The 25,221-nt window shown below is 39.5% G+C and overlaps 1 protein-coding gene across 1 annotated transcript in view; it reads left to right on the top strand.

Moving 5' to 3' along the window:
• The window catches only part of WDR49 (WD repeat domain 49), a 203,797-nt gene that overhangs the window by 74,246 nt on the left and 104,330 nt on the right, over positions 1-25,221 (top strand). Inside the window, exons 6-8 of the mRNA XM_007502257.3 lie at positions 16,032-16,202; positions 18,001-18,149; positions 24,613-24,846. Of these exons, the coding sequence (XP_007502319.2) occupies positions 16,032-16,202; positions 18,001-18,149; positions 24,613-24,846 (554 nt within the window). The remainder of the gene's footprint in view (positions 1-16,031; positions 16,203-18,000; positions 18,150-24,612; positions 24,847-25,221) is intronic.

Here is a 25,221-nt window from a genome sequence, read left to right as displayed (position 1 = left end):
TAAAATGTGGTTTATACATGGCCAGATTGTGTGAACAATAATGAGTGGTAATAAGAAATAAAGTCACTAAAATTCCTTACCAAGAACTATTGTTACTCGGTAACTAATTTCTGCAGACTCTTGACTTTGAAAATGCAATATGATCAAGTTACACCGCAACTAGTTTCTTTTCAATTACCTAAGTAAGAAGTCATTTTTTCCCATCATTTTTCCAGTTTACCACAACTTGCTCTCACAAGGGAAAGCACCAATGCTGGAGAAGAGACCATCTGTCATGATACCTCAAGCCATAATAATAATAAACAATGATACAAATAATAACTCACCATCATAGAAATTAAACTCACTTGAGCAAATATTTATTCATTCAATTCCAAACACATTCATCAAGTGCCTATGGGGAATCCCAAGGCAAAAAAGAAACAGTACCTGTCCTCATTCTACTGGGGAAGGCAACAATTACAGGTACAATTAAATGCACTGTCATTTCAGGGGGTGGAGTGTGGCTACAGCCCTGCCAATCTAGCTGGTGTTGGAAGATTCAGAAAGGGCTTCTCCTAAGACTGCCATGAGCTAGTACTGGAAGCTCCAGCTTAAAAGATTCTGAAAGGGAAAGAGAAGGGAGTGCACACCTGGCATGGGGTATAGCCATTGCAAAGGTAGAGAGATAGGAGGTGAAAGATGGCATTTGAAGGTTGGCAAACAGCTGTTGCAGCTGTAAAATGTGTGAGAAGTGAGTGTGAGAAGGAGTGTGAGAAGGAGTGTGAGAAGGGGAATGGGATGAAACCAGACTGGAAAGTTAGGTTGGAAGAAGCCTGTTGAGGGGTCTAAATTCAAGGCTGAGGGGGATTGCTCCCCAGCCCCCACCATTCACTTCATTTTGTTCCCTTTTGATTCTAGAGATAATAGGAAGCCACTGGTGATTCTTTATTCTTTCTTTTTTTAAACTCTTACCTTCCTTTTTTGAATCAATACTGTGTATTGGCACCAAGGCAGAAGAGTGGTAAGGGCTAGGCAATGGGGGTCAAGTGACTTTCCCAGGGTCACACAGCTGGGAAGTGTCTGGGGCCAGATTTGAACCCAGGACCTCCATCTCTAGACCTGGCTCTCAAACCACTGAGCTACCCAGCTGCCCCCATCACTGGTGATTCTTGAGTAGGGGAATGAATGCGATGATCATATTTTTATTTTAGGGAGACTACTTCTGCAGCTGTGTGGAGGATGGGTAGTGACCAACAGCTTGCATTTACATAGCATTTAAAGATTTGCAAAGCACTGTCCATATCTCATCTGATTCCTTTAAAGACTCTGGGAGGTAGCTCTTGTTATTATCTCCATTTTTCAGAGAAGTAAATGGAGACAGAGAGTGTTTAAGTGGCTTTTTCTAGAGCTTGATTTAGAGGGTCAAGAATGAAATTTGAACTCATATCTTCTTCACTCCAAGTCCAGTGCTTTTAGTCTTTGGGCCATTTAACATAATATATATTTAAAAACTGAACTGAAGGAACAGACAGGGTTCAAATGCAGACTGAATCACACCATTCTTCACTTTATTTCCTCCATGAATTTTTCTCTAGTGTTAGCAATATGACTCTTGTTTTACAACATGATGAAAAGGAAAATATGTATCCTATGGTAATATATGGATCACCTATGTAATATTCTCTACTTTCTTGGGGAGGGAAGAAAAGTGGGAGAGAAGGGGGAAAAGAATAAGACCTAGATGTGGCGACATAACTAATGGGAGAATTTGTTTCTCTTGGATCAGCATATTTATTATAATTTATAACAAATCATATGGATTATATTATTATGTTCTAGTTAAAAAATAAATATTACAATTGTATTGATTGGATTATAGAAGTAGGAAGTCCAACGAGGATGTTGTTACCATAATACAAATAGGAAATGAAGAAATGAATTAGAACAGTATTTATATGAATGGAGACATTAGTGATGCTTTCAAAATAGAATCTATGAATTCTTTCACCTGATTGGGTCTGGAGAGTTAAGCAGATGGGAGGGAGAAGGAGACTCCTCAGACACTAGCCATGTCAATTTAGAAGAATGGGGGCAGTAGTTTAGACAAAAATAAACTTCCAGAGTTAGAGCCATTAGTGTGAATTGCTAATTAATGGATGAAATCATGAAATGGGATAGGCATGCCTTGTTCTTTGGGTACTTGCTGGGAAAGACCACCATGGCAGTGGGAAATGAGCCCACCGTCACATTTTAATAAGGCACAGAGGACATAGGGGCAAACAGCAGAGGAGGTACGGATACAAATGGCGAATAAGAGGCACAGATGCCGATGGTTTGAGGATGGGGATGGGTGGTGTAGGAAGGCAGACACTGATGGGAAGAGAATGGGAAGGGGTAGAAGCGCAGATACTCCCTCACATAATCATGGATGACAGTTGAGAGTACTTAGCAGGTAGACCTGGAGATTAAAGAATACTAAAACAGGGCAGAAATTTGTGCTCTTGTTACTATAGGTGTTGTTTTTTTTTTTTTTTTTGAGGGGGCAAATAACTTGTCCATGTCATCTTGGTGTCAGTTTATTAATTTTTCCAAGATCATCTCAAAGTTGTCAATGAAACTTGAAAGTGAATATTTCTACATCAATAAAACTTGAAAGCAAACATATCCTTGCCATATCTGAGTTATCAGTACCATTTGGCATTCTGCTAGTCCTCTGCAGATAACCAGAACTTATCTGAAATTTGCATATTGTGGGGCCAAAAGGCACCGCGAGGAAAGCCTAGATGGGTTCACATATTACCAGGATGTAATTTTTGGTAAATATATGCTTCACAAATTTATTATTATTATTATTATTGAAGTTATTGTTTATTTCTATAAATCCTTACATTCTAAGTATGTATTCTAAGACTGAAGAGTAGTGAGGATAATGCAATTGGAGTTAAATGACTTGTCCAGGGTCACAAATGATTGAGGGCAGATTTGAATCCAGGACCTCCCATCTTCAGGCCTGGCAGTTGGTCCACTGAGCCACCTGTAAAAATTTCCCTGTAAAATGTATGAATTATGTTTCTTTAATCTTTGGGACAGTTTGTCCATGACTTCTAGGGTCCCCTTTGAAATTGTACTACCTACTGTTGCTGCTTTATGGTGACTACTTATAAACTTACTATTCTGCCCAGAAAAGGGGGGGGGTAGTCAGGGGAACCAGAACAAGATACAATTTCAATATATGAATTCTATTTAATATATTTATATTCATGTCATAATATTTATTTTATTTATGGTATAATTTAATATTTATAGAACACTTAGTATGTTATATACTAATGATAGTAATGACTGTATATCAAGGATTATATTATATATGAACATTTATTTCATACTTGAAGTATCCATGTCTCTAGATTTGGGACCTGAAATGATATCGAATGCAACTTGATATTTTACAGGTGAGAAAACCAAGGATGAGGGAAGGTAAGTGACTCATCCAGGGTCACACGGGTAGAGAGCATCAGAAGCATCAGTTGAACTCAGATCTTCCAGCTGCAGAGTTATTGCTCTTGCCACTGTGCCAGATTTCCTTCAAGTTTAGAAAACACACAGACTAAGTAAGCTAAACATTATCACCAGCAGCCCAGAAGGGTGCTTCTTTTACTTGTACTTAGAAGTATTTAGTGAGCATCATTGATGGAACCAAAGTCATCTATCAGGTGCCCATTTTACCCAGAAGGCTGGATTGGAAGTTATGTCATGACAGAAAGGGAGAGAAATACAGGCGTCGTGCCCTTGAGAAAAATGCCAGATGGGACCAACACATCAGAAGGAGTGGGAAGCCATCCAAACAAAGCTTGGGAACATGTACACATTGTCCAGCTGTGGGGTCTGTCACCACACATGCTTGTTGGAATCTGAGAGGATTCCAATGGAATGGCTGGGTGGGTTAAGCCAGAGAAGGTTTCATAGACAAAAAAGGAGAAAGAGGAGGAAGAAACGGAGATCATTCCGGGAAAATAATATCTGTGGAGACAAAGGAGCAGGGAAAAGTCTGGTTCATGCTAAAATTCTGAGTCAGAGAGTAACAGGAAGGAGAGGTAGGTGGCCCTAACTGGTAAATTACCTTGAACCTGGGCTCGAGTCCTGAAATGTTCCGAGTGTTCGCCCCTTCTCTTCATTTTGTTTTTATGTAAGCCTGCTCATTACCATTCTCCATGGAACTCCTCTGTGGGAGGCTATTGTCGGATGCTGAAAAAATATAATTTTGTCCTTTAGTGTTAAAAATCGCAGATATGACATTGAATAAATTTTAGGGAAAACACTTCAAGGGCAGATTGCTTCAGGGTTAGAAAATACCAAAAGAAAACTGCCTACGGGTTTGAGGGCCACATTGTAAAAAGGTGCCTTACTGGAGGAAATGAAGGCAAGAAGATGTAAAGCCCAAACACAGAACCAATAACTCTCTAAAGGCTATTACATGGAGGAGGAGACTTAATCTGTGGGTAGCAGGGGAGATGGGATTTAAACCCGGTTTGTCTAATGCCAACTCCAGTGCTCTTTGCTCTCTCCCATGAGGCTCATTTGAAATAGGATTTAGAGTATGTAGATATTTCTTAGTAACAACTAAAAACATTAAATAAAGATCAAGCATGTTGACAAGCATCAAATTAAAGCGAGAACTAGATGGGGACCATATCCTGGGATAAGAAGCAGGTGGGTGTCAAAAGGGACAAACAGAGGAGAATAAACCAGTATTTTCTCCTCTATTTTTTCTTTATTCACTTCCTGTTCCCTCCAGTTGTTCCTGTCTCCTAGGATAAAGTTATAAAACTATCATTTCATTGTGGAAAGAATTGGTTTCAAGTTCAAAATATTAACTTTGGGATAGAGGACAGGCTGTGAAATATGGTGTCCCTTGGCTAGAAGTTTCTTCTTGGTCTTTCTCCCATGGACACTCAAACCACAAATGAAATTTAATAGGAAAAGAAGCACTTTCTTTATGCAATATGCATAAAGAAATGATTATCTTGCTATATTCTGTTCTGAATGGCCTCAGATCGTGTTGGAGACATTGAGTCTGGAGAACACAAGACAGAGAGTTGGCATGGAGCAGTGGAAAATGGCCTGGGTATGAAATTGGAAGACCTGCCTTCAAATTTTGATTCTGACAATTACTAGCTGTGGAAGAGATATTCTGTCCTTTCCATGAGTATGTGCCTTACAATGGATTATGGCCACCTCTTTAGGAAAGTCTACAGCACTTATAATATGATCTATCAGGTTGCCATATGCAATTGGTTTCCCAACTAAAGTTTTATACCCTCTGTTTTTCCATATGTATGAAATTCTCTTTTCCTTCATGCCTCTTCCACATAGCTGTGTGACCTTTGAAAAACTCCTTAACTTCTCTGATTCTCCGATCTGATTCCTTATCTGTAAAATAATGAGGTTCAACCAGATGACTTCCTAGTTCCCATCTGATTCCAAATCTATTGTTCTATGATTTAATGCTATCATAGCTATCCCTGCAAGTATCTCTGAGGGAAGGGACAGCTTTATTTTTGTCTTTTAATTTCTTTTTTTTTCTTTTTAAACCCTTACCTTCCATCTTGGAATCAATACTATGTATTAGTTCCAAGGCAGAAGAGTGGTAAGGGCTAGGCAATGGGGGTCAAGTGACTTGCCCAGGGTCACACACCTAGGGAGTGTCTGAGGCCAGATTTGAACCCAGGACCTCCCATATCTGGCCCTGGCTTTCAATCCACTGAGCCACCCAGCTACCCCCTGTCTTTTAACTTCTGAAGCCTATAGAAGTCACTCAATTACAAGGCATTGATGCATTGACGAGCATGAAGAAATTCATGATTTTGGGGGGGGGGGCAGAATCAGGAACAACAGATGACAGTTTCCAAGAGACATTGGTGTCAGGGAAAACTTGCTAACAAGTAAAGACATCCCCAGTTGGACTGGACTGGATTGCCTCAGGAGGTGGTGGGTTTTCCCCCTTACTTTACCCGGAGCCTTGAACCAAAGACTGAATGACCTCTTCTCATGCGTGCCACAGAGGAGATTCTCACTTAGGTAGAAGAGATTGGACTTAATGCCTCTGAGGTTCCTTCCCATTTGGCAATCTGTGATCCTGACTGTGAATTATACAGACAATATATTTTTCTTAATTTCCTTCTCAGTATGAGGCAGGAGGAAATGTGCTGAGTGAAAATATGTTAGTAAATATGTTATTTGCTCTTTGAAGCTGAGGATAAATTAAAAGGCAAAAAAAGCTCAGGCATTTTAAGGAAGAATTCAATATGGAGCCAGAGGGTTATGGATTAAATTCAAGGAATATTTCAAAACGTACTACAGATGAGATGCTTTGTTAGGTAGATGATGACTAGGACAAAGACCCAGCCCCTACGCAGTTTCCAATCTAATAGGAAAGAAAAGGCTCAGAGAGCACCAGCTATGAAATGAGGAAGCAGGTGGTAAGTGCAAAGGAGAGGATAAGACAAGGTGATTTAGGTCCGAGATGTTCAATTCACGCCCTGACCCGGGCAAGAAGCCCACAAAACTCCTAACTGCTCCTCACCCCTTTAAAACGTAATTGGGAAATGTTGAACGAAATAGATAAAAAATACAGCACAACAGAGAATATTAATTCATGGTTGTATACATCAACATGTTTGGGATCCATTCATTTTTGAGTTTGATACCAATGATTTAAGTCAGAAAAAGAAATAGTAGATCACTTTCAGCCTGGGGAAGCATGTGATCAGAGAAGTTTTCAGAGAGGGGTTGGCCCTGGAGTTAGTCTTTGAAGGATGGATGGACAGGAAAGACTTAACATGGGGACTGAAGGGAAGGATTCAAAGCCCTGATTTGGCACCCCAGAAGAAAAGTGTTTAAGGTTCCCTTTTTGCCTGTTTATTCAGTATATGATGTATCCAAGATTTGATCAGTGGAGTAGCAAGTGTGATCAACAACTGTCTATAAATTGGTAGATACGTCCCAGAGGGTTACATAAGGCACGGGGAGATTAAATGCCTTGTCTATGGCCAGAGGTCTATAGCATTAGCTCCAGAGGGGACCACAGAGGTCTTTCAGCTCCATCATTTTACTTGGCATATAAGGATCCAAGGCCCAGTGGGGCATTTGGATAATTGATCTGGAATTAGAAGGAATGTCAGAGGCCATCTAGTTCCTTCCATTCATTTTACAAAGAACATAATAATAATAGTGAACATTTATAAAGCTCTTACTTCATGCCAGGAACTTGACAATGGCAATCTCACTGGATCCTTACAGCAACTCTAGTTGTTGGCATTATCTCAGTTTTACATCTGGTGAAACCAAGGCAAGAAAAGGTGAAGTGATTTGCCCAAGGTCACAAAGCTAATAAGTTCATGAGACTGGATTTGAATTCAAGCCTTTTTGACTCCAGACCCAACACTCAATCCACTGAACCAGCTAGCTACTCTGACGACCACAGAAATACAGTAACTTATCCAGAGTCACACAGGTTGCAAGTATCAGATTTGAACACAGATCCTTTAATTCCAGAGGCAGCATTTTTTTTCCATTTTACCATTATGTGACTTATCCAAGGCCATATAGCTAATAATTGGGATTTGAATCCAAGTCTTTATGCAACTAGAGATTCATCCAGTCATATTACCTCAAAGTTGTAAAATTCAAAACCTTTCTTAAGCTGAAGGTCCACATTTTCTTTTTTGTAACTGTAATTTTAATCACTTTCTAATTAAAAAAAGAAGCAGCAGTTTGTAATTTATTGGCATATAGAATGCCCCATGAGAGTTAGGGGGAGCTGATCCTGTCTCAGTCACTCACTTTCTCTGAGACGGTGGACGATTCACTTCACATTTAATTATCAACAGTGAAACTATTGCTTTTTGCTGAAGTTCCTTCCTCCAAAGACTGTGATCTCTGCTGAGGGAATGTGCAATAGCCATTGCTGCTCTTGGCCATGCCCTCCTCACCTCCTACCTGGCCGGCTGCCCTGGCCTCTGGCTTGGCTCCCTTCCTTTTAGGCTCTCCTCCCTCTAAGCTGTTATTCCTACAGAAGCCAGATTTTCACTCCAAGAGTCTGATCCTGCGGCTCATTGGCTCAGGAAGGTTTAAAACAACCCCCTGGCCCTGTCCTTCACAATTGGGCTTCAACCTTTCCCTGGCATACAGTAAGGCTGAATATATGTTTGTTGACTGAATTTCTTTCCATACTGATTCCATATTATTCCCCTCTATGTTACCACCATGCTTGCACAGCAAACCCACCTCTACTTCCAACGCCACTTATTTTTTCATTTGTTCAAAAGCTTTACCTTCTGTCTTAGAACTGCTGCTAAGTATGGGTTCCAAGGCAGAAGAGTGGTAGGGGCCAGGCAGTTTGGGTTAAGTGACTTGCCCAGGATTACACAGCTATGAAGTGCCTGAGGTCACATTTGAACCCAGGACCTCTCTTCTTCAAGCCTGGCTTTCTCTCCACTGAGCCATCTAGCTTTCCCTCTAACACCTTGATATTTTCTTCCAGATGACTTTACTATTTTTCAATTTAAGTGATCTTGGGCAAGTCACTTAAGTTTCAATCAACAAATATTTAATAAGCATTAATTATGCACCTGGCACAGGGAGAGGCACTTGGCAGTCATTAGTGGCCTTAACGGGTCTGCTCAAGTATCACCTCCAACAGGAATAGTTATTGCTGCCTCTCATACATTTGGATTTATTTTGTAAACATTTTGTCCTATCTTTGTAGGCTTTGTTTTCCTCTACAGATTCTAGTCTGCAGGGAATGAGGGTAGGAATGTCTCTGTTTCTCTAGTGCCTCTCATTGTGTGCCAGGTGCACAATTAGTGCTTAATAAATATTTGTTGATTTAAAATGCAAGTGATTTGCATTTCTAGAGAATTCTAGAGATAGGGAGGTGGTACAGTAGCTAGAGCCCTGATCTTAGACTCAGGAATCCTCAAATAAAATGCAGCCTCAGACAGTTCCTAGCTGTGTGATCCTGGGCAAGTCATTTAACCCTGTTTGCCTCAGTTTCTTCACCTGTAAAATGATCTGGACAATGAATGGAAAACCAGTCCAGTACCTTTGCTGAGAAAACCCCAAATGAGGTCACAGAGACTCAAAGATGACTGAAATGACTGAATAAGAGCCAGGATTCAAACCCAATCACATCGCTCCAAATGTATCTTGTTAGATAATAAATTGTTAAATGTTGTTAAGTGGGATTACTTCTCTACTTTGTAACCATCATTGCAGGTAAAATCCTTGCCCACAATTGAGTTAGACTGTGCTGTCTTTGTTACTGTTTCTTTTTCTTTTTCTTTTCCTAACAGTTGAAGCTGGCCAGACCCCACTTGGAAAGATGCCTGTTCATTGGACATCCCCTCCCGGAGTTTATTTTATAGTATGGGCTAAAAAAAAAGAGTCATCTCTTTGTTGCATTCTAGCTATGGGAAAATGAGCTCCTTGAGTGTTGTAGGCAATGATTCAATTCTGTGGCCATTGTAAAAATGGGCCCAGCATTATTTGACGGGTGCATTTGGATTAAACCAAAAGGAGGAACCCAAACCTGGAGCCTTTTGATCTCATTCTCCACAATAGCCCTCTGATGACAGTGTTTCGTTTGAAAACTCTTTGAGCTCAGTGTGTGAAAGAAGCACAAGGTGGTCCAGCAGGGAGTGATCCTCGGACTTCAAAATAAAGGATGAACTTGGGCCATAAGATCCCTCAGGCAAAAGAACATCAAGGGAAGTTCAAAGCAACTTGATATTTTTTCCCTAAAAAAAACAAGATGCAAACTTTTCCTTTCCCCCTCAAGAAAGTAAGAAAATCAGTTTAAAACAAACAAACAAAAAGCCAAGCCTGGGTAGTGCGATTGGAGATGGCCCATCCTCCTTCTTCCCTTCCCTCTGGTTTCTAGGGAGAGATATAGGATTCCTCAGTGGGGATTGCCGTGTTCTCCTTTTCTGTAAGTGCACTTAATAACAATGCTTCCTTTTCAGGTAGCACTTTTCATCTGCAGAGAGCTTTTTCAAGATAACTAATTGCTATGAGTCATATGAGTAGGTATTACCCTTGTCTCAGGACACTAAAGAAATCTGGGAAATTACAAGTACTTTTCCCTCCCTCCTTTTTATGCTTCAAATAGTCAGTCACACCCAAGTGAGTGAAAGAGTCCAAACCACACTGATGCTAGATATCCAGTGACCAGTACCTGACACGTAGTAGGTGCTTGATAAATGCTTCCTGACTTGACTTGGCCAGGCACAAGATCAACTTGTAGTCTTCCTCTCCCCTTAAATGATTACCCTAATAGCAGTTAGTCATCCATTGACTCATTGAGTAATTTTGCACAGGTCCTTTGGCTTCCCCAAAATAAAATTTCCCAACAGCCAAATGGGAGGGTTGGATTGGTTGACTTTTAAAGTCAATCCTGATTCTAAATATGGAATCTTTTCATTGGAAAAAACTGAACAAAATCTCCTCAACTCAGCAAGTCTTCTTTTCCACGTGTTTAAGAGACAGAGATGCAAAGTAAATAAAGTCTCGGATTTGGAGCTGGTCCAAAGATCTGTGTAAATTATTTTCCCGGCTATAAAATAAGGGTATTGGCTGAGATGTCCTTTAAGATCTGTCCTAGCATCAAATCCATTATCTTTCTGAATGAACCAATGGGTACTAGACAATGAATCAGGAAAAGTTATGTTCAAATTCTACCTCCAGTGCTCATTAGCCCTTTTTTCATCTAGTCAATTCACTTAACTTCGCAAAACCTCAGTTTTCTCATCTATAAAATGAGCGATTTGGATTAGATGACCTCTAAGATGCCTTCTGGCAGCTAGGTGGTGCAGTGGAATGCCAGGTCTAGAACTAGGAAGACTCAACTTCATGAGCTGGATTTGGATCTGGCTTCAGATACTAGTTGTATGACTCTGAGTCACTTAATTCTGTTTGCCTCAGTTCCTAGCTGGAGAAAGAAATGGCAAACCACTCCACTATCTTTGCCAAGAAAACCCCAAATGGGATCATGGAGAGTTGGACACAGCTGAAAAATGACCTAACAATAATAAGACTCCTTCTAACTCTAAATCTGTGGTTTTAATGTATGACTCTAGGAGTACTAGAATAAGAGCTAGGAAGACCTGAGTTCAAATCCTCTATCTAAAGTTTTCTAGCTACTGTGACTCTAACCAAGTACCTTAATAGAAGGAGCAGTATTTAAGAATATCTCCAGGGACCAAGCTGTGACATTTGACCACTGTGCATTTTTTGAATCTGTAAGGCAAATATAGGTAGAATCACAATTTTATTTCCAGGTTAAATTATATATTTTTTTCTGTCAGTTGTTACACTTGGTCCTTGGAGTGCTAACCTTTCTGAACCTCAGTGACCTAATCTGCCAAATGGGAATGATAATGATCCCAAGGTACATTCCTAACAGGATAGTTTCCAGACAGGGAGATAATCTATGCAAAAAGCCCTGACTATAAATGAATCATTGTTATTGCTGTTGCTTGTGGATTTATCTGAAGGCATTTGCATGCTTAACCTTTGGCTCTGCTTCCTTTCCTTTAAGAAGTTAAGCAAACAGTTTTGTGTATCAGATAAATTGATTTTAAGGAAATGGCATTATGGTCACCTTTTTAGCTAGACAGTCCCAGGAGAACCAGACACACCACAATTTAATAAGCTACAAGTTCTAGCTCAGGAAAGGAAAAAATCTATCAAAAGAATCAAGCTTCTGCAGTAGCCTGGCAGCCTCTCAAATGGATTGGGCTACCTGCAACTCCTCATCTCCAAGGGCTGCTTTGAATTGTCACCCAGACTTCCCCTGATGGCTTCGGGAGGGAGGATTATGGCAGAACTGAAAGCAGGAACACAGCACAGAATAATTGCTTGGATCCTTCTGTCTCGTCTGGATTGGACTATAATGACATTATGGCATTTCCACGGATGTGCAGCGGTAATGACATGGCTGCAATGTAGATTTCTGTTCTTTCCTGAGCTGGCCTGCGACTGCTAGTTTCATCCTCTGAAAGAAGAAAGAAGGCTGCGCCTTTGTCAACACACAGGTGCTTGTGTGGTAGGACCCTCCCAGAATTCAGCTCTGAATGGTGGGGATTTGCAGTTTTCCTTGATTCAGGATGAGGTGGCCCCAAGATCAGTGTACTCAGTGATCAAGAGCTGGATAATGAATGCTTAAGTGCTTGGGTTTTGTTGTTTAATTGGGTTCAACTCTTTGTGACTTTTGGATTTTTCTTGGCAAAGCTACTTGGAGTGCTTTGCCATTTCCTGCTCCAGCTCATTTTGTGAATGAGTAAACTGAGGCAAACTGGATTAAGTGACTTGCCCAGGGTCACACACCTGGAAATTCCATTGAATTCCTCCTGAGTCCAGACTTGATACTCTGTCCTCTATATGACTGAGTTGCCCAAGTGTTTATTTACCTTTATGGAGCTAGGGGCTACCTTGATGATTGAATTGGTCTAGAGAATTCTGAAATAAGTAAACTCCCTCTACCAATATAGGTTGGCCCCTTCTGTGAAATTTCTGTTCTTAGAGAGTTGCCTCCAACACCTAAGAGTTAAAGTTACTTGCCCGGGTCATACAGCAAGCTTGTCTCAGAGGCCTGATTTGAGCCTAGGTCTATTTGGATAACTCTATTAGCAGAGTGCCTTTGGCTTACCTTTACCTTTATTTTTAAAAATGAAATTAATGTATTCCACATGCTTCATCGGCCCTGTAGATGACAGGAAAACTCAAAGAAAGGTCTTTGAACTTTCTGTGGAACCTTGTGACCAATTTTAGGAGGACAGGTTCAAGAATTATAAAATACATAGCATTGATGTTACATTGAAGAATATATTCAGAAGGGGCATTAGATGTCATCAAGTGAAACCTCTTCATTTGTAGTTGAGTAAACTGAAACACAGAGAAGACTAATAATTTTTCTAGGGTCACTCAGCTAGTAGGGGCATGTGGTAGGATTTGAACTCAGATCTTCCTGTTGACAAAACCCTATATTGTCACTATGCCTTGTCTTCTCTTCCACTGGGCTCTCATCTGCATTATTAGAGGGGGGCACCCATATTAATGGAACAACATAGCTATTGGGATAACCATCAGATCTGGGACTAGAAATGGCAGCAGAAAGAGTTGAGTAGGACAGGATGGTGGAGAGAGGAGGGAAGCCAAGAAGAGGATTACTACATTGATAAGGCTTAGGGAGTTGAGCTGAGCCCTACAAGAACTCAGAGGAGGAGACCCTGGAGGTGATTGTTGTGACTCTGATGCTTATAAGTTGATTTGGCCCTCATCAAGTTACTGAGTTTCTCTGACTCAGTTTTCTCATCTGAAAACGTGAAAGCTGGACTCAGTGACTTCAATGAGCCATGTGGGAGTGTAAACTGATTAAGATCTGTGTGGTGATGCTCAGAGATGCTATGCATCCTTAAGGAGGCAGGATGCTCTCCCTCTGTTGGCATCCTGGGACAAAGATTGGTTTGCCACATTCAAATAATAGTTATGGTAGCATCAACTACATGCGTGCATTCAAACACACTAACAGTCATTTTAAAAAATGATTTTAACATGAAATAAACTATTATCATTATTAGGGATAAGCTAGATTGAATATACAATATATTATTATATCAAGTTTCTGAATCATAAGATAATGGGATCCTAAATCTTTAGAGTTCATCCATCTATCTCAATAGCCTCATTTTACATTTAAGGAAACTGAGACCCATGTAAGATCATTTGTTACTCAGGTAGTAAGCATTAGGGGCAAGATTTGAATCCAGGCCTCTAACTTCAAAATCAGTATTCTTTCAACTGCAATATAAGGTCAAACATTCATTTAAGTACTTACAGTTCACTGAAATAAATGAACAAGTTAATCTTAACAAGCTAGTAATGAGTGCTCCAATTATTTCTCAATTCCCTTTTCTTCCATGTAATTAATTATTCCAGTTATAGTCAATGTGCACATTGTGACTTTGGCTGATTTTTCTTCACTTTGCATTGCTTCATATCAACTTTCCCATATTTTTTGAAATTGTCATATTTATCATTCAAATGTGTTTGCTTTTAGTTTCTTAAAGGGGTCAAGGCAGAAGGTAGGGGGAGAGAGGGGAGAAAAAAACAAGGAGAAATATAAATAATGCAAGGGAGGAAATTAGGAAGAGAATAGAAAAATAGATTGGGATGTGAAGTTCTGATGTGGAATGGAGAAAAGAAGATGAGTAGGAGGTGGATCCAGAGAGATTCAGTTGGGGTGGGGGCTGGTGGGTGTGAGAATGGAGAATGCTGAACCAAAGCATAAACCCAATGATGGGCAAGTCACTTTACTTTAATGGCTTGAGCTTCTTCATCCTGCCTTTTGAGGCTAATAACTCTTTTCCCCTACCTTCCTCACAGTGATTGTGAAACTTTAAAGCAATATAAAAATGTGTCATGTATTGATAGAAGTCTCTCTTCTAGCTCCATCCCTTGATAGAACGTAAACTCCTTGAGGGCAGAGGTGATTTGGGGATTTTTGTTTTTGTAATCACAGCACTGAGCAGGGTTATATTAACACATCTTACTATAGGAATAGGAATTTGGCCCTAAAGGACTGATCAAGTGGTTCATTGCCAATGTAAAGAAGGCCCCTTTGTAGGAACCCATAAACAGATAAGACATATCAAATTTAGGATGTATTGAAGTCAGTAAAAACAGAAGGCACTATGGGTTAACTTTTAGTGGCCTTGAATCCTAGGTTCAAAGAGAAGTAAACTTTCCGAAGTGGAAATGGGCCAGGCTATTGACAAATGGAACACTGAGACCTGGCATTTCCTGAGAGCCAGCAGGCATTAGACATTTCTGATCAAGCTTCTGACTGAACTTCTGAACCCTGGCTGAGCCCAAGCAATAACCTTCCCAAAGAATCTGGAGCTAACAAACCTGTGTTAAAATAGCTTTATCTTTCTGGGGGGGACCAGATGGTTGGTGAGCTCTTGTTTGGTCACATCTGTTCTGGATAGAGACATCCAAGAATCTAACCAGTCACTTATCCTCTTATCTCCTGATTCCCATGTGATTATTGTGAATAATGTTACTTTCTACCAGGTGTTCTCAGCATGGAAGACTTATAAGAGGAATATTAGATTTGAAGCCGGTGACCCTGGGTTCAAATTCTATGCCTTTACACCTTACCCTTCATTCCCCAAATTAGGCCACCAATTTCTCTCTCTGGACATTAAATTCCTAATTCAAAAAATGAAGGAATTGAATTAAATGATCTTGAAAGTGTTTTTTTCCCCTTAAATCTCCATGAAATTGATGCTTGATCATTTTCTGAATGAGTAAATGAATAAATAAATAAATAAACTAGCAGTTTTCTCTATTTTAAAATTGCTCACATTCCAATGAGATAGTAGAAATGAAACATTTTCCCTTAGTGTCAGCATGGGAGCAGATCTTCATGTGGATTCCCATGGCCTCTCAGCTGGTTTATTTGTCAGTCAATAGTACCAATAACTAAGGTTTTTTTTTTTTAATTTGGGGCAAAATTAGTGACTGAGTGAAGTGGTATAGTGATTCAGAGGACAGTTTGGAGTGGGACAGCAGTGAATTCAGAGGACAGTGGTTGTAGAAGCCTTTCCCAGAAGCAAGACTTGGAGTCCAGTCCAAGAATATGTGGAAACATTCTAGGAGGAGAGCAGCCAACCCAATCCTTTCTTCCCATCTTCCTTTGATAAGCCTGTGATCATAATCCACCTTTCTCCAGAAAGAAAGAGCTGCCTTTTCCCATCACCCCTGTAGCTTGTGGTCCTCTACAGGATGGCATTTATAAGATTTCCATATGGAGACACCACCTATGTCAGCACCTTGGACAGAGCTCTAGCTGCCCTGCTCATAGAGTTTTCTGTAGGAGACTGATTTAAAATCTAAATTCTTTAGATAAGGAAATCTTCCTGATTTAAAACGATCATGCTAGTTTCTGAGTAATCCATTCATGATCTTGTTTCCCTTTGTATTCTCAGTGATTTATGATGCTTCTTTAGATGCCATAATTTCCAGCACAACCAGCCATGTAAACACAGTGGTACTTGCTTGGAGGGAAAAATCCAAGCAGAAGTGGATTAAGAAGACATCCTTCAACATCACCCAGGGCATTCACACTTTTGACTACCACTCTCGCCTCAATTTAATTGGTATGTTGGAGAAACGATGCCCACTAAGAGACACTCCATATCTGGAATAGAAATTTATTGACATAAAATTTCTCCTTGCACCTTTATGGAAAAGGAGACACTTAAACTTCAGGACATTAGTCTTTATTATTTTTATTTTTTTGCATGGGGATATTTGATAAAGGGATATCCTCATACATGGCATTTAGCAGACCTCATTCATCTTTGAGACAAGAATAAAGATTGATTCAAGGCTTTAATAAGTCATCCCTCTAAAATCGAGTTTGGTGTTCCTTATCTTGGAGTGTTGAGGGATTATGGGTTGCCTACAATGTCAGAGGTGGTCACTTTTTGAGTTTTCCTTAGCGATTTTTCTTTGGTATGAAGGAAGATAGATATCTGTGAGTAGGGGTATATCTAGAAATGAATCAAAGCAAAAAACAATTCCAACAATAGACATTGATTTAGTAAATTAAGAAATAAAATTAAAGCTATGTATAAGATAACACAGAAACATGATAGAATATCATGCTTGGAATCAAGATGACATGAGTTCCAAGTCAAGCTCTGCTGTATCTTTTTCTCCCTTTGATTATTTGGAGAGTTCTGGTGCCTGTAGCCTTGTTTTGGCAGTCTGCTGTTACAGCACTTTCCCTGAGGTTTTTTTCATTGACCTGGACTGGGAGTGTAGGTACAGGAGGTGTTGGGATTATAGAGCTTGCCCTTCTTTATAAAGACATAAAAGGACAGAGTCCATCAGAGTCCATTAGAGGATATAGAGTTGGAAGTGACCTTAGAGTTCATTCCAATACCTTTATTTTATGGATCAGTCAGTCATTTTCTAAGCACCGTCCAAGTGCTAGGCTTTATGACTGGTGATGGAGAGGCAAGGAAATGACAGTCTCCTCTTTTGAGTAACTCCAGATTCAGAAACCAGGGCAAATAAGTGATCCAGTGGCTGGAGTATTGACCTTGGAGTCAGCAAAACCTGAGCAGCTTCAGAAAAATTACCCGCTTTGGGAAAAATTCTGTTTGCTTATGTTTCTTCATTGGTAAAATGGGGATGATGATAGCCATGACCTTCCAGGGTTGCTGTGAGGATAAAAGGAAATATTTATAAAATACTTAACAAACCTTAAAATGCTATGAGAACCAAGACACAGAGATATAAACTCATTTTCATTTGCACAAGATCTCCCAGCAAGGTCTGGAATGGAGCCCAGTTTCCCTGATTCTAAATCCCATGTTCCTCAAAGGGAAGCAGTGTGGTTTCATGGCTGAAGTACTGACTTTTCAATCAGAGGAATTAGAGGGGCCCAGGCTCCCTCACTTCTTCTACCTGTGTGACTTTGGCCAATTCTCCTTTCCTCTCTGGGCCTCAGGTTCCGCGTTTGTAAAATGAGATGTTTGGATAAGCATCTGGCTTCAAGTCCACGACCCTTTGCTCCCTTCACCCCATCATGCAGCCTGAGAGTTTATAGAAAGGGGAAGGGACCTTTGTGTGTGTGTCATGAAACTCCTGGGGAAGCCAATGGACCCATTCTCAGAATAATGTTTAAATCCAAAAAAGGTACACATAGGATTGCAAAGGAACTGATTATATTGAAATACAGTTATTAGATTTTTAAAGAGGACCATAGTCACAACCCACAGACAAGGACAATCCTTGACACCTATTAAAGGCTTAGAAAAATGCTAGTTCATGGACCCAGGGTAAGAACCATGATTAGAGAGAGGCATTAAGTTACTACTTCTACGAATGATATACTATAGATTATTCATTTTCTAAAATTATTATTTTCTGTGAAATTTTGAATAGCAACAGCTGGACTTAATCATAGAGTTTGCCTCTGGAATCCTTATGTTGCCTCTAAACCCACTGGGGTGTTGTGGGGTCATTCAGCCCCAGTAATCGCTGTGCAATTCTTCACTGCTCGAAAACAACTTTTCAGCTTCTCCAAAGATAAAGTAAGTCAAAATAGGATTTCTATATTTTGGCATTGAGTTCATTCCACCTTCCCTCCATTGCATTTTTATCTCTATTTCCATCCTAGACCTGAACTGATGAGACTGGCCATCTACATGTTTCTTGCTTACTGGATTCCTACTCAATCTTTCCTTCCCTTTGGGCTATGTGGTATTTGGTTGTGTTTAGAGGTTAGGAATAGGGATTGCATTGAATTGCTATAAGGAACTCTTGACTGAGGGAACTCCCTCTACCAATGTTGGTTGGCTCTTTCTCTGAAACTTATCATTTTAGAGAGTTGATGAAAGGATAATATGGGAATTGGCCCCATGATTTTTGCCTGCACAGATTAGGCAGCTAGGTGGCACAGTGGATAGAATTCTGGGTCTGAATTCAGGAAGACTAATCTTCATGAATTCAAATCTGGCCTCAAATGCTTATTAGCTCTGTGACTCTGGGCAAGTCATTTAATCCTTTTTGCCTCAGTTTCCTCATCTGTAAAATAAGCTGAAGAAGGCAATTGCAAACCACTCTAGTAGCTTTGCCAAGAAAACCCCAAATGAAGAGTTGGACAAGACTGAAACAACTGAATAAGAACATCAGAGAAAGTAGCTTTGTTCAATGCTCCAAATATTTCTTGATCACTATTATGATAACACCACCTATCTCTAATGGTTCTTGTGAGGGTTGAATGAGATAATATTTGTAAAGTGCTTAGCACAGTTCCTGGTATATAGTAAGTGAGGCTATAAAAATGCTTATTCCTTCCCCCTCTCATCCTTTTCCCAACCTTTTAATATACTGGGCACTCAAAATATAAAGATAGGACCCAGACTCTACTTTTAAAGGAATTACATTCCATTGGTTCAAATAGAAATGCAACTAAGTGAAATGTATCATGCAAATATTTATAATATATAATAACATGGTGCAGTGGATAGAGTACTGGACCTTGAATGAGGCAGATATGAGTTAAAATCTGGCTTCAGACACAGTTGACTGATGCTAGGCAAGTCACTTAACCTCTGCCTGCCTTAGTTTTCTCAGCAGTAAAATGGGGATAATAAAAGCTCTCCATCTCAGTGTTGTTGTGATGGCAAAATAAGGTATTATTTTGTGACATGCTCTGCAAATCTTAATGCATTATATAAAACACACAATGTAAAAACTAGCATTCTTAATATATCTATCACGAGAGTTACTTTTCAGAGACCTCCATGATAGGTGACAATCCATGAAGTGGCAGCATTATATTTCTTTTGTTATTTAGGTCTATTTTAAGGCTTTTAAATCCTTCCCACTCTCCTATAAACCTTTTCCACACTCTTATTAAACTACAATCACTAAGCCAATCAGTTCTCAGGATATAGAACACAGAGCTGTGGTTGGTTGCTTTTCATTTCATCAGCTAATAGTGTGCAGTGATAATTGTAACTCTGTGATACAGAATTAGAACTATTTTTAAAAAATGGATACAGTGAATCCGGGATAACGTCAAAGTAATATAATCACATTAATTTACAAAAATATATTATTGATGTAATTATAAATATGCAGATGACTTCAATATATGTTACTGTAATATAGTATCAATTTAATAATAACAAGAATGTGTATGGCATTTAAAGTCTGCAACCTGTGCATGTTATCTATGATTTTCTTATATACAAACACATATTCACCTGTGTAATAGGTATAATACATACATACACACATGCATGAAATATCTGAGTATTTTAAGAATTCAGACTTCTTAGACATAGTCTGTTGCAAGTCTCAACCTGTCTATATGTTGGTCATTTAGGCATTTAGTCGTGGCTGACTCTTTGTGACCCCTCCCTATTCGTAGATGCTCTCTTTTGAGACTGCCATTGGCTGACCATGCTCCTTTCTGGGATGCAGTAGAATGAGGGCTGAGTTTAGAATAAGAAGACCTAGGTTCCAATGACAAGGGTGACTGAGAACAAAGTCCTTAGCCTCCCTGGACCTCAGTTTCCTTATTTGTGAAGAAAGTAGGGGGCTAGACAGGATCCCTTCTGAGGACCTTCCCAGTCCATTTATGGGATCCTACAGTCCTATGAGGAGCTTCTTGGAAGATCATTAGACTGGTTGTCACACACACGCATGCACGCACGCACGCACGCACAATCTGCCCAGAGTTTACACTTGAAGCCTTGGGCAGCTGCCATTTATACCTCCAAGGATATGCAGAAATACAAACACATAGAATGTGCCTCTCACCAGGGCTCCTTTAAGTAATTTTCTTCCCTTTAGAAGTGAGTGAAAGCTACCCTTAGAAATACACTGAATTTCCCGCTGCTATCGTTGGCAGTAAAAGACAAGGCAGTTTCTTCTGGAGGTCACTTTAACAGGGTATTTTTGCTTAGAATCTGAAATAATTCTGTAATGATGGAGCTTGTCATGCTCCCTTTTACATTAGTACAAATGCGTCTCCCTTTGATAAGGGCTCTAAAGCTCCCCCTTTATATTATCAAGTTAAGTCCATGCTTTGTTATCACAAAAGTCTTTTCCAGATTGTTTTCATGTCTAAGACTAAATTTGCAGGAATGGATAAGGAATAAAATATTCAATTGACAAACGTATTGATTAAAATATACAGATGTTGTAACCATTCTATGTCTACATATAGTCGAATCAATTCATCTTTCTTCTTCATCACTTACTAGCTACATGGCCATACAGAAGCTTTGTTACTTACTCGGAACTTCAGGTTTCTCATCTGTAATATGTGAATAAAACTATTCATAGCACCCAGGCTCAGGGTTCTCGTGATGCACTCAAATGGCTCAAAATTTCATGTTTAATGTGAAGTGCTATTATTCACTGAATCAAAAAAGAAAGGCTTTCCAGTAGACAAAATGTCTCATTTTAATTTGAAATAAATGAAAAAACATAGGGAGATTTTCAGTAAGCAATTTATCACAGACCTTGAAATCCATCAAAAGTCAGTGAATTAAAGTATAAGATATAATGGCATGGGAAAAAGTTATTTCCCCAGATTGTTTTCTAGGAAAATTATATGCATTGGATACCATCAAATGAATCCTTGGGACATGCTTAGGAGCTGTTTCAGGGAACGGGAAGAGAAACATTTAGTACTTTAGAAAGAACACTGACTCTGGTGTCAGAGGACTTGTGTTCAAATCTTGTCTCTGAATTGACTACATAAGTGACCTTATTCACTTAACTTCCTTGGGCCTTATTTATTCCTGTGTAGAAAGTTGGAATTGGAGTCCATGGCCTATGACATCCCTTCTAGTTCCATAAAACTATGAACATGGAAACAATTCTTAGTTTTATATGATTTTATATAATCAAGTTGGAATGAACCTAAAGCCACTGCAGTTTGGTGGCTCAGTAGATAGAGCATTGGGCTTGTAATGAAGAGAACTCATCATCCTGAGTTCAAATCTAGCCCTAGACCCTTACTAATTGCATGACTGAACAAGTCACTTAACCCCATTTGCCTGTTTCCTTACCTATGAAATTAAAAGGAAATGGCAAACCAACCGAGTATATTTGCCAAGAAAACCCTGAATAGTTAGTGTTACAGAGTTGGACAGAGCTGAAAGAGTTCATCTCATCCAGTGTCTTCTATTTGTAGATGAGGAATGTGAGTCCCAGAGAGGTTAGTTGATTTCCCCAGGTCATACCAGAAAGCCAGGATGAAAACTCAGAGTTTGTGATTCCAAATCCATCCCTATTCCACTTTCACTATGGAAACTCTTCTTACATACAAGGATAAATTAGTTGAACAATTCAATAAAGAAGGGTCCCAAAAGTTGATAGACTATGGGATTGTAAAAAATGTTCAAAAAGTAATTTTCCAACTTAACAGATGAATACATAATAGTCTTATAAGTAAATAAACAAAACCAAACAAAAATGTGGATGGTTCTGCTTGCTAAAATGCCAGCAGTACCTGAAGCAGATGACGGAGGTGATGGCTCATCCATTTTTAATTTTTCATTTAATTCATGGGTCTAAATGTCAATGAAATATTAAAACTCAAGTAATTTATGTTGGTAACACAATGGAAAATGACTCTGGCAACATGCTAGTCCATTAATGCTGTTGAGTTATAGTTAATCTATGTTAAAATACGCTGCAGGCTGTTGGACATGACCTGGAGATTGGTTTCTGCTTCTTTAAAAAGGCCTGATACTAAACTAGCAGCTTGATGGAAGCCACTGTGAAAACCCAGCATTGTCCTTACTGATGTCTGTACCTAAATAGTCGTCATAGAAACAGGACCCATTCAGGGGCATCGGTTCATCGCTCAAGAGGAGCACTTGAAAATCACCAATTGTACACATATTTGAAAGTGTCATTTTTCAAATCTGTAATTAGGTATCTTGGTTCTTCTAGAATTTGTGTTTTTGAGGCAAAGAGGAAAACATTCCCCATCATTTCTTTGATTATTACCTTTACTTGATGCAGAAAAAAATGAAATGGACAGCAGGAGGTAGTATCTTTTAGAAAACGTGAATCCAATAAAACCAAACTCATTTCCTTTTTGGGAGGGGTTCCTAGGCTGGGAAGCCTCCAATCTAGCACAAAAAAGAGTTTAAGGAAATAATTGTCTTATTGGATGCTGTCCTGGAGTATATGGGTTTCAGTTATTAAAAATAAAAATCATTATTAGCAGAGTTCCCATTTCCGTTGTACTTTAGAGTGTGGCTAACCCACAGCAGAAGTTTTAGTGGTCTTCAAGATCAACATATGTCAACAGTAAGATCACCACCACTACCATTGCCACTATTGCCACTATTGCCACTATTGCCACTATTGCCACTATTGCCACCATCAATCACCCTCAACCAATCTTAGGCTACTTTAAGAGAATCATCATGTTCAGAATGGGGGAGGCAAAGAGTCTCATTGTACTCTGCTCTGGTGAGGCAACCTTTGGAGAACTGTATTCAGTTTTGTGCACAACATTTTATGAAGAAGTTTGGCAAACTGCGGAGACTCCCAAGCATGACAACCAGAATGCTGCAGGGTCTTCAGACCATGAAATAGGATGATTGATTGAAGAAACTGTAGTCATTTATCCTTAAAGGGGAAAAAAAAACTTAAGGTGAGCATAGCTGCCTTTAAATATTTGAAAGACTGTCTCAGTAAAGAAAGATTAGACTTGCTCTGCTTGGCCTCAGGGGGTGAAACTTGTAGTAGTGGGTGGAAATCAAAGAGAGACAAATTTCTTCTAAGCATAAAGAAAACTTTCCAGCAATCCGAGCTCTCCAAAAGTATAGCAAGAGGTGACTGTTCACCCTTTTAGAAAAAGGCTAGATGACCAATTCTTAGGACTGTTATCAAAGGCATTTTTGGCCCGGTAGGTATGTAGCCAGCCTCTATGACCCCTTCCAAATAAAAAATAACTACTATTTTTATAGCAGTTTAAGGTCCACAAAGCTTTTGAGATATGATACCCAATTTGAACTTTACAATAATCCCTTGAAGCATACACTATTATTGTCCTCACATGAAAAATAGGCTAAGAGAAGTTATGAATTCCTTCATGTCATATAAATGAGTCTTTGGGTCAGAATTAGAACTCAGGTCTTTTGGATTCCAAGTCCAGCTCTCTATCCACTTGCCGCTTAGGTTTTCCTGTTAGTGTAACACTTTTAAATGGTCTCTCTGCTTGAAAGATTAGAGTTAGCTTCCCACCTCACCAGCTTCTAGACCTTGCCTTGCCTCATGAACATGGCTCTGGGAAGGGATTTGAGAAACTCAGTTGACTCCCTTACCCAATCAGGATTTCATATTAGAATGTGGTGTTGGCTGAATTTCACTGAATAAAACAGGCGTGATCATATTATATGAATCTGTTACTAGGGAAAAGTTCTTATTGATCACTAATTACCAAGTTGAGGAAAATTCTAGCTCAGTACAAACATGTAAATTCATCCAGAAATGAATTCTGTGAATTGAGAATGTAATTCTTCACAGAGCCACTAAAAAGACATAGGTGCAGAAACGTTTGTGTAAAACCCTTGGAATTAGATTAGAAAGCAGTGCTGCCCTTAGCATCCTAGGGAGCTGGGCAGTGGCAGGTCAGCTCACATCAGCCATCCATCTGAAGTGGAAGCAGACACTAGCAGGTAGCCAAAGTGAATGGGCAAGGAAGCATTTATTCTGACTGCCACAAAAGAGAGAAAAAGAAAAGAAACTGAATCTGTGATCAGGATTCAGAAGAAATAGGGGAAATAGCTGCCTTGGTTAGTTAGATGACAGTAAAGTAGTAGAGACTTCTGAAGATGTACTTATTTAAGACGGTGGAGGGAATATCCTTATTTGGAGTACCCTATATTTGTAAAATCACAAGTTCTTACATTCTTCCTATCCCTGGCTCTGTAGAATGGGTTGGGGGACCTACTCTAGTCATTTCTGTGATCTAGCTATTATTTTTCCCCTCTTCTTTTCTTCCTCTTGACCCAGGTGTTGAGACTCTGGGACATCCAACACCAGCTCTCCATCCAAAGGATCGCCTGTCCTTTTACAAAGAGTCAGGAGTTCAAATGTCTCTTCCACTTTGATGAAGCCCATGGACGGCTTTTTATTGCCTTCAATAACCAGCTAACACTACTGTCGATGAAAAAGGAGACCAGCAAAAGGGTCACAAGTCATGAAAAACCAGTCACTTGTGTGCTATACAACTCAGTCTTCAGGCAGGTAATAGTACTCTTGTGTGTACGGGTGTGTGTTTCTCTAATAAGTGGCTCAAGAGATGGTTGAGTATCTTGGAAAAGTCATTGGACTGAGATTTGAGGGTGGGGGGACATGAGTTGAAGTCCTGCCTGATGCTTACTAGCAAAGTGAAAATGATCAAGTCGAAATTTTTGAGTTTCAGGTGTTTACAAATTAATACGAATTAACCCAGCCCTAGTAGGTGTCCTTTGCTATTCTAGGTACTTAGCATAGAAAGATAAACCTGAAACAATCCTTGTTTTGCAGAAATTTGTATTCTATTAGAGAGGATAGTGTGTGTGTGTGTGTGTGTGTGTATTATGTACATATATAGTTAAATATACACAGATACACTCATAA

The sequence above is a fragment of the Monodelphis domestica genome, chromosome 8 (assembly GCF_027887165.1).
Source record: "Monodelphis domestica isolate mMonDom1 chromosome 8, mMonDom1.pri, whole genome shotgun sequence".
In the NCBI taxonomy this organism is placed as follows: Eukaryota; Metazoa; Chordata; class Mammalia; order Didelphimorphia; family Didelphidae; genus Monodelphis; species Monodelphis domestica.
The sequence above is the reverse complement of the archived record's forward strand: the minus strand, read 5'-3'. Positions and strand labels throughout refer to the sequence as shown.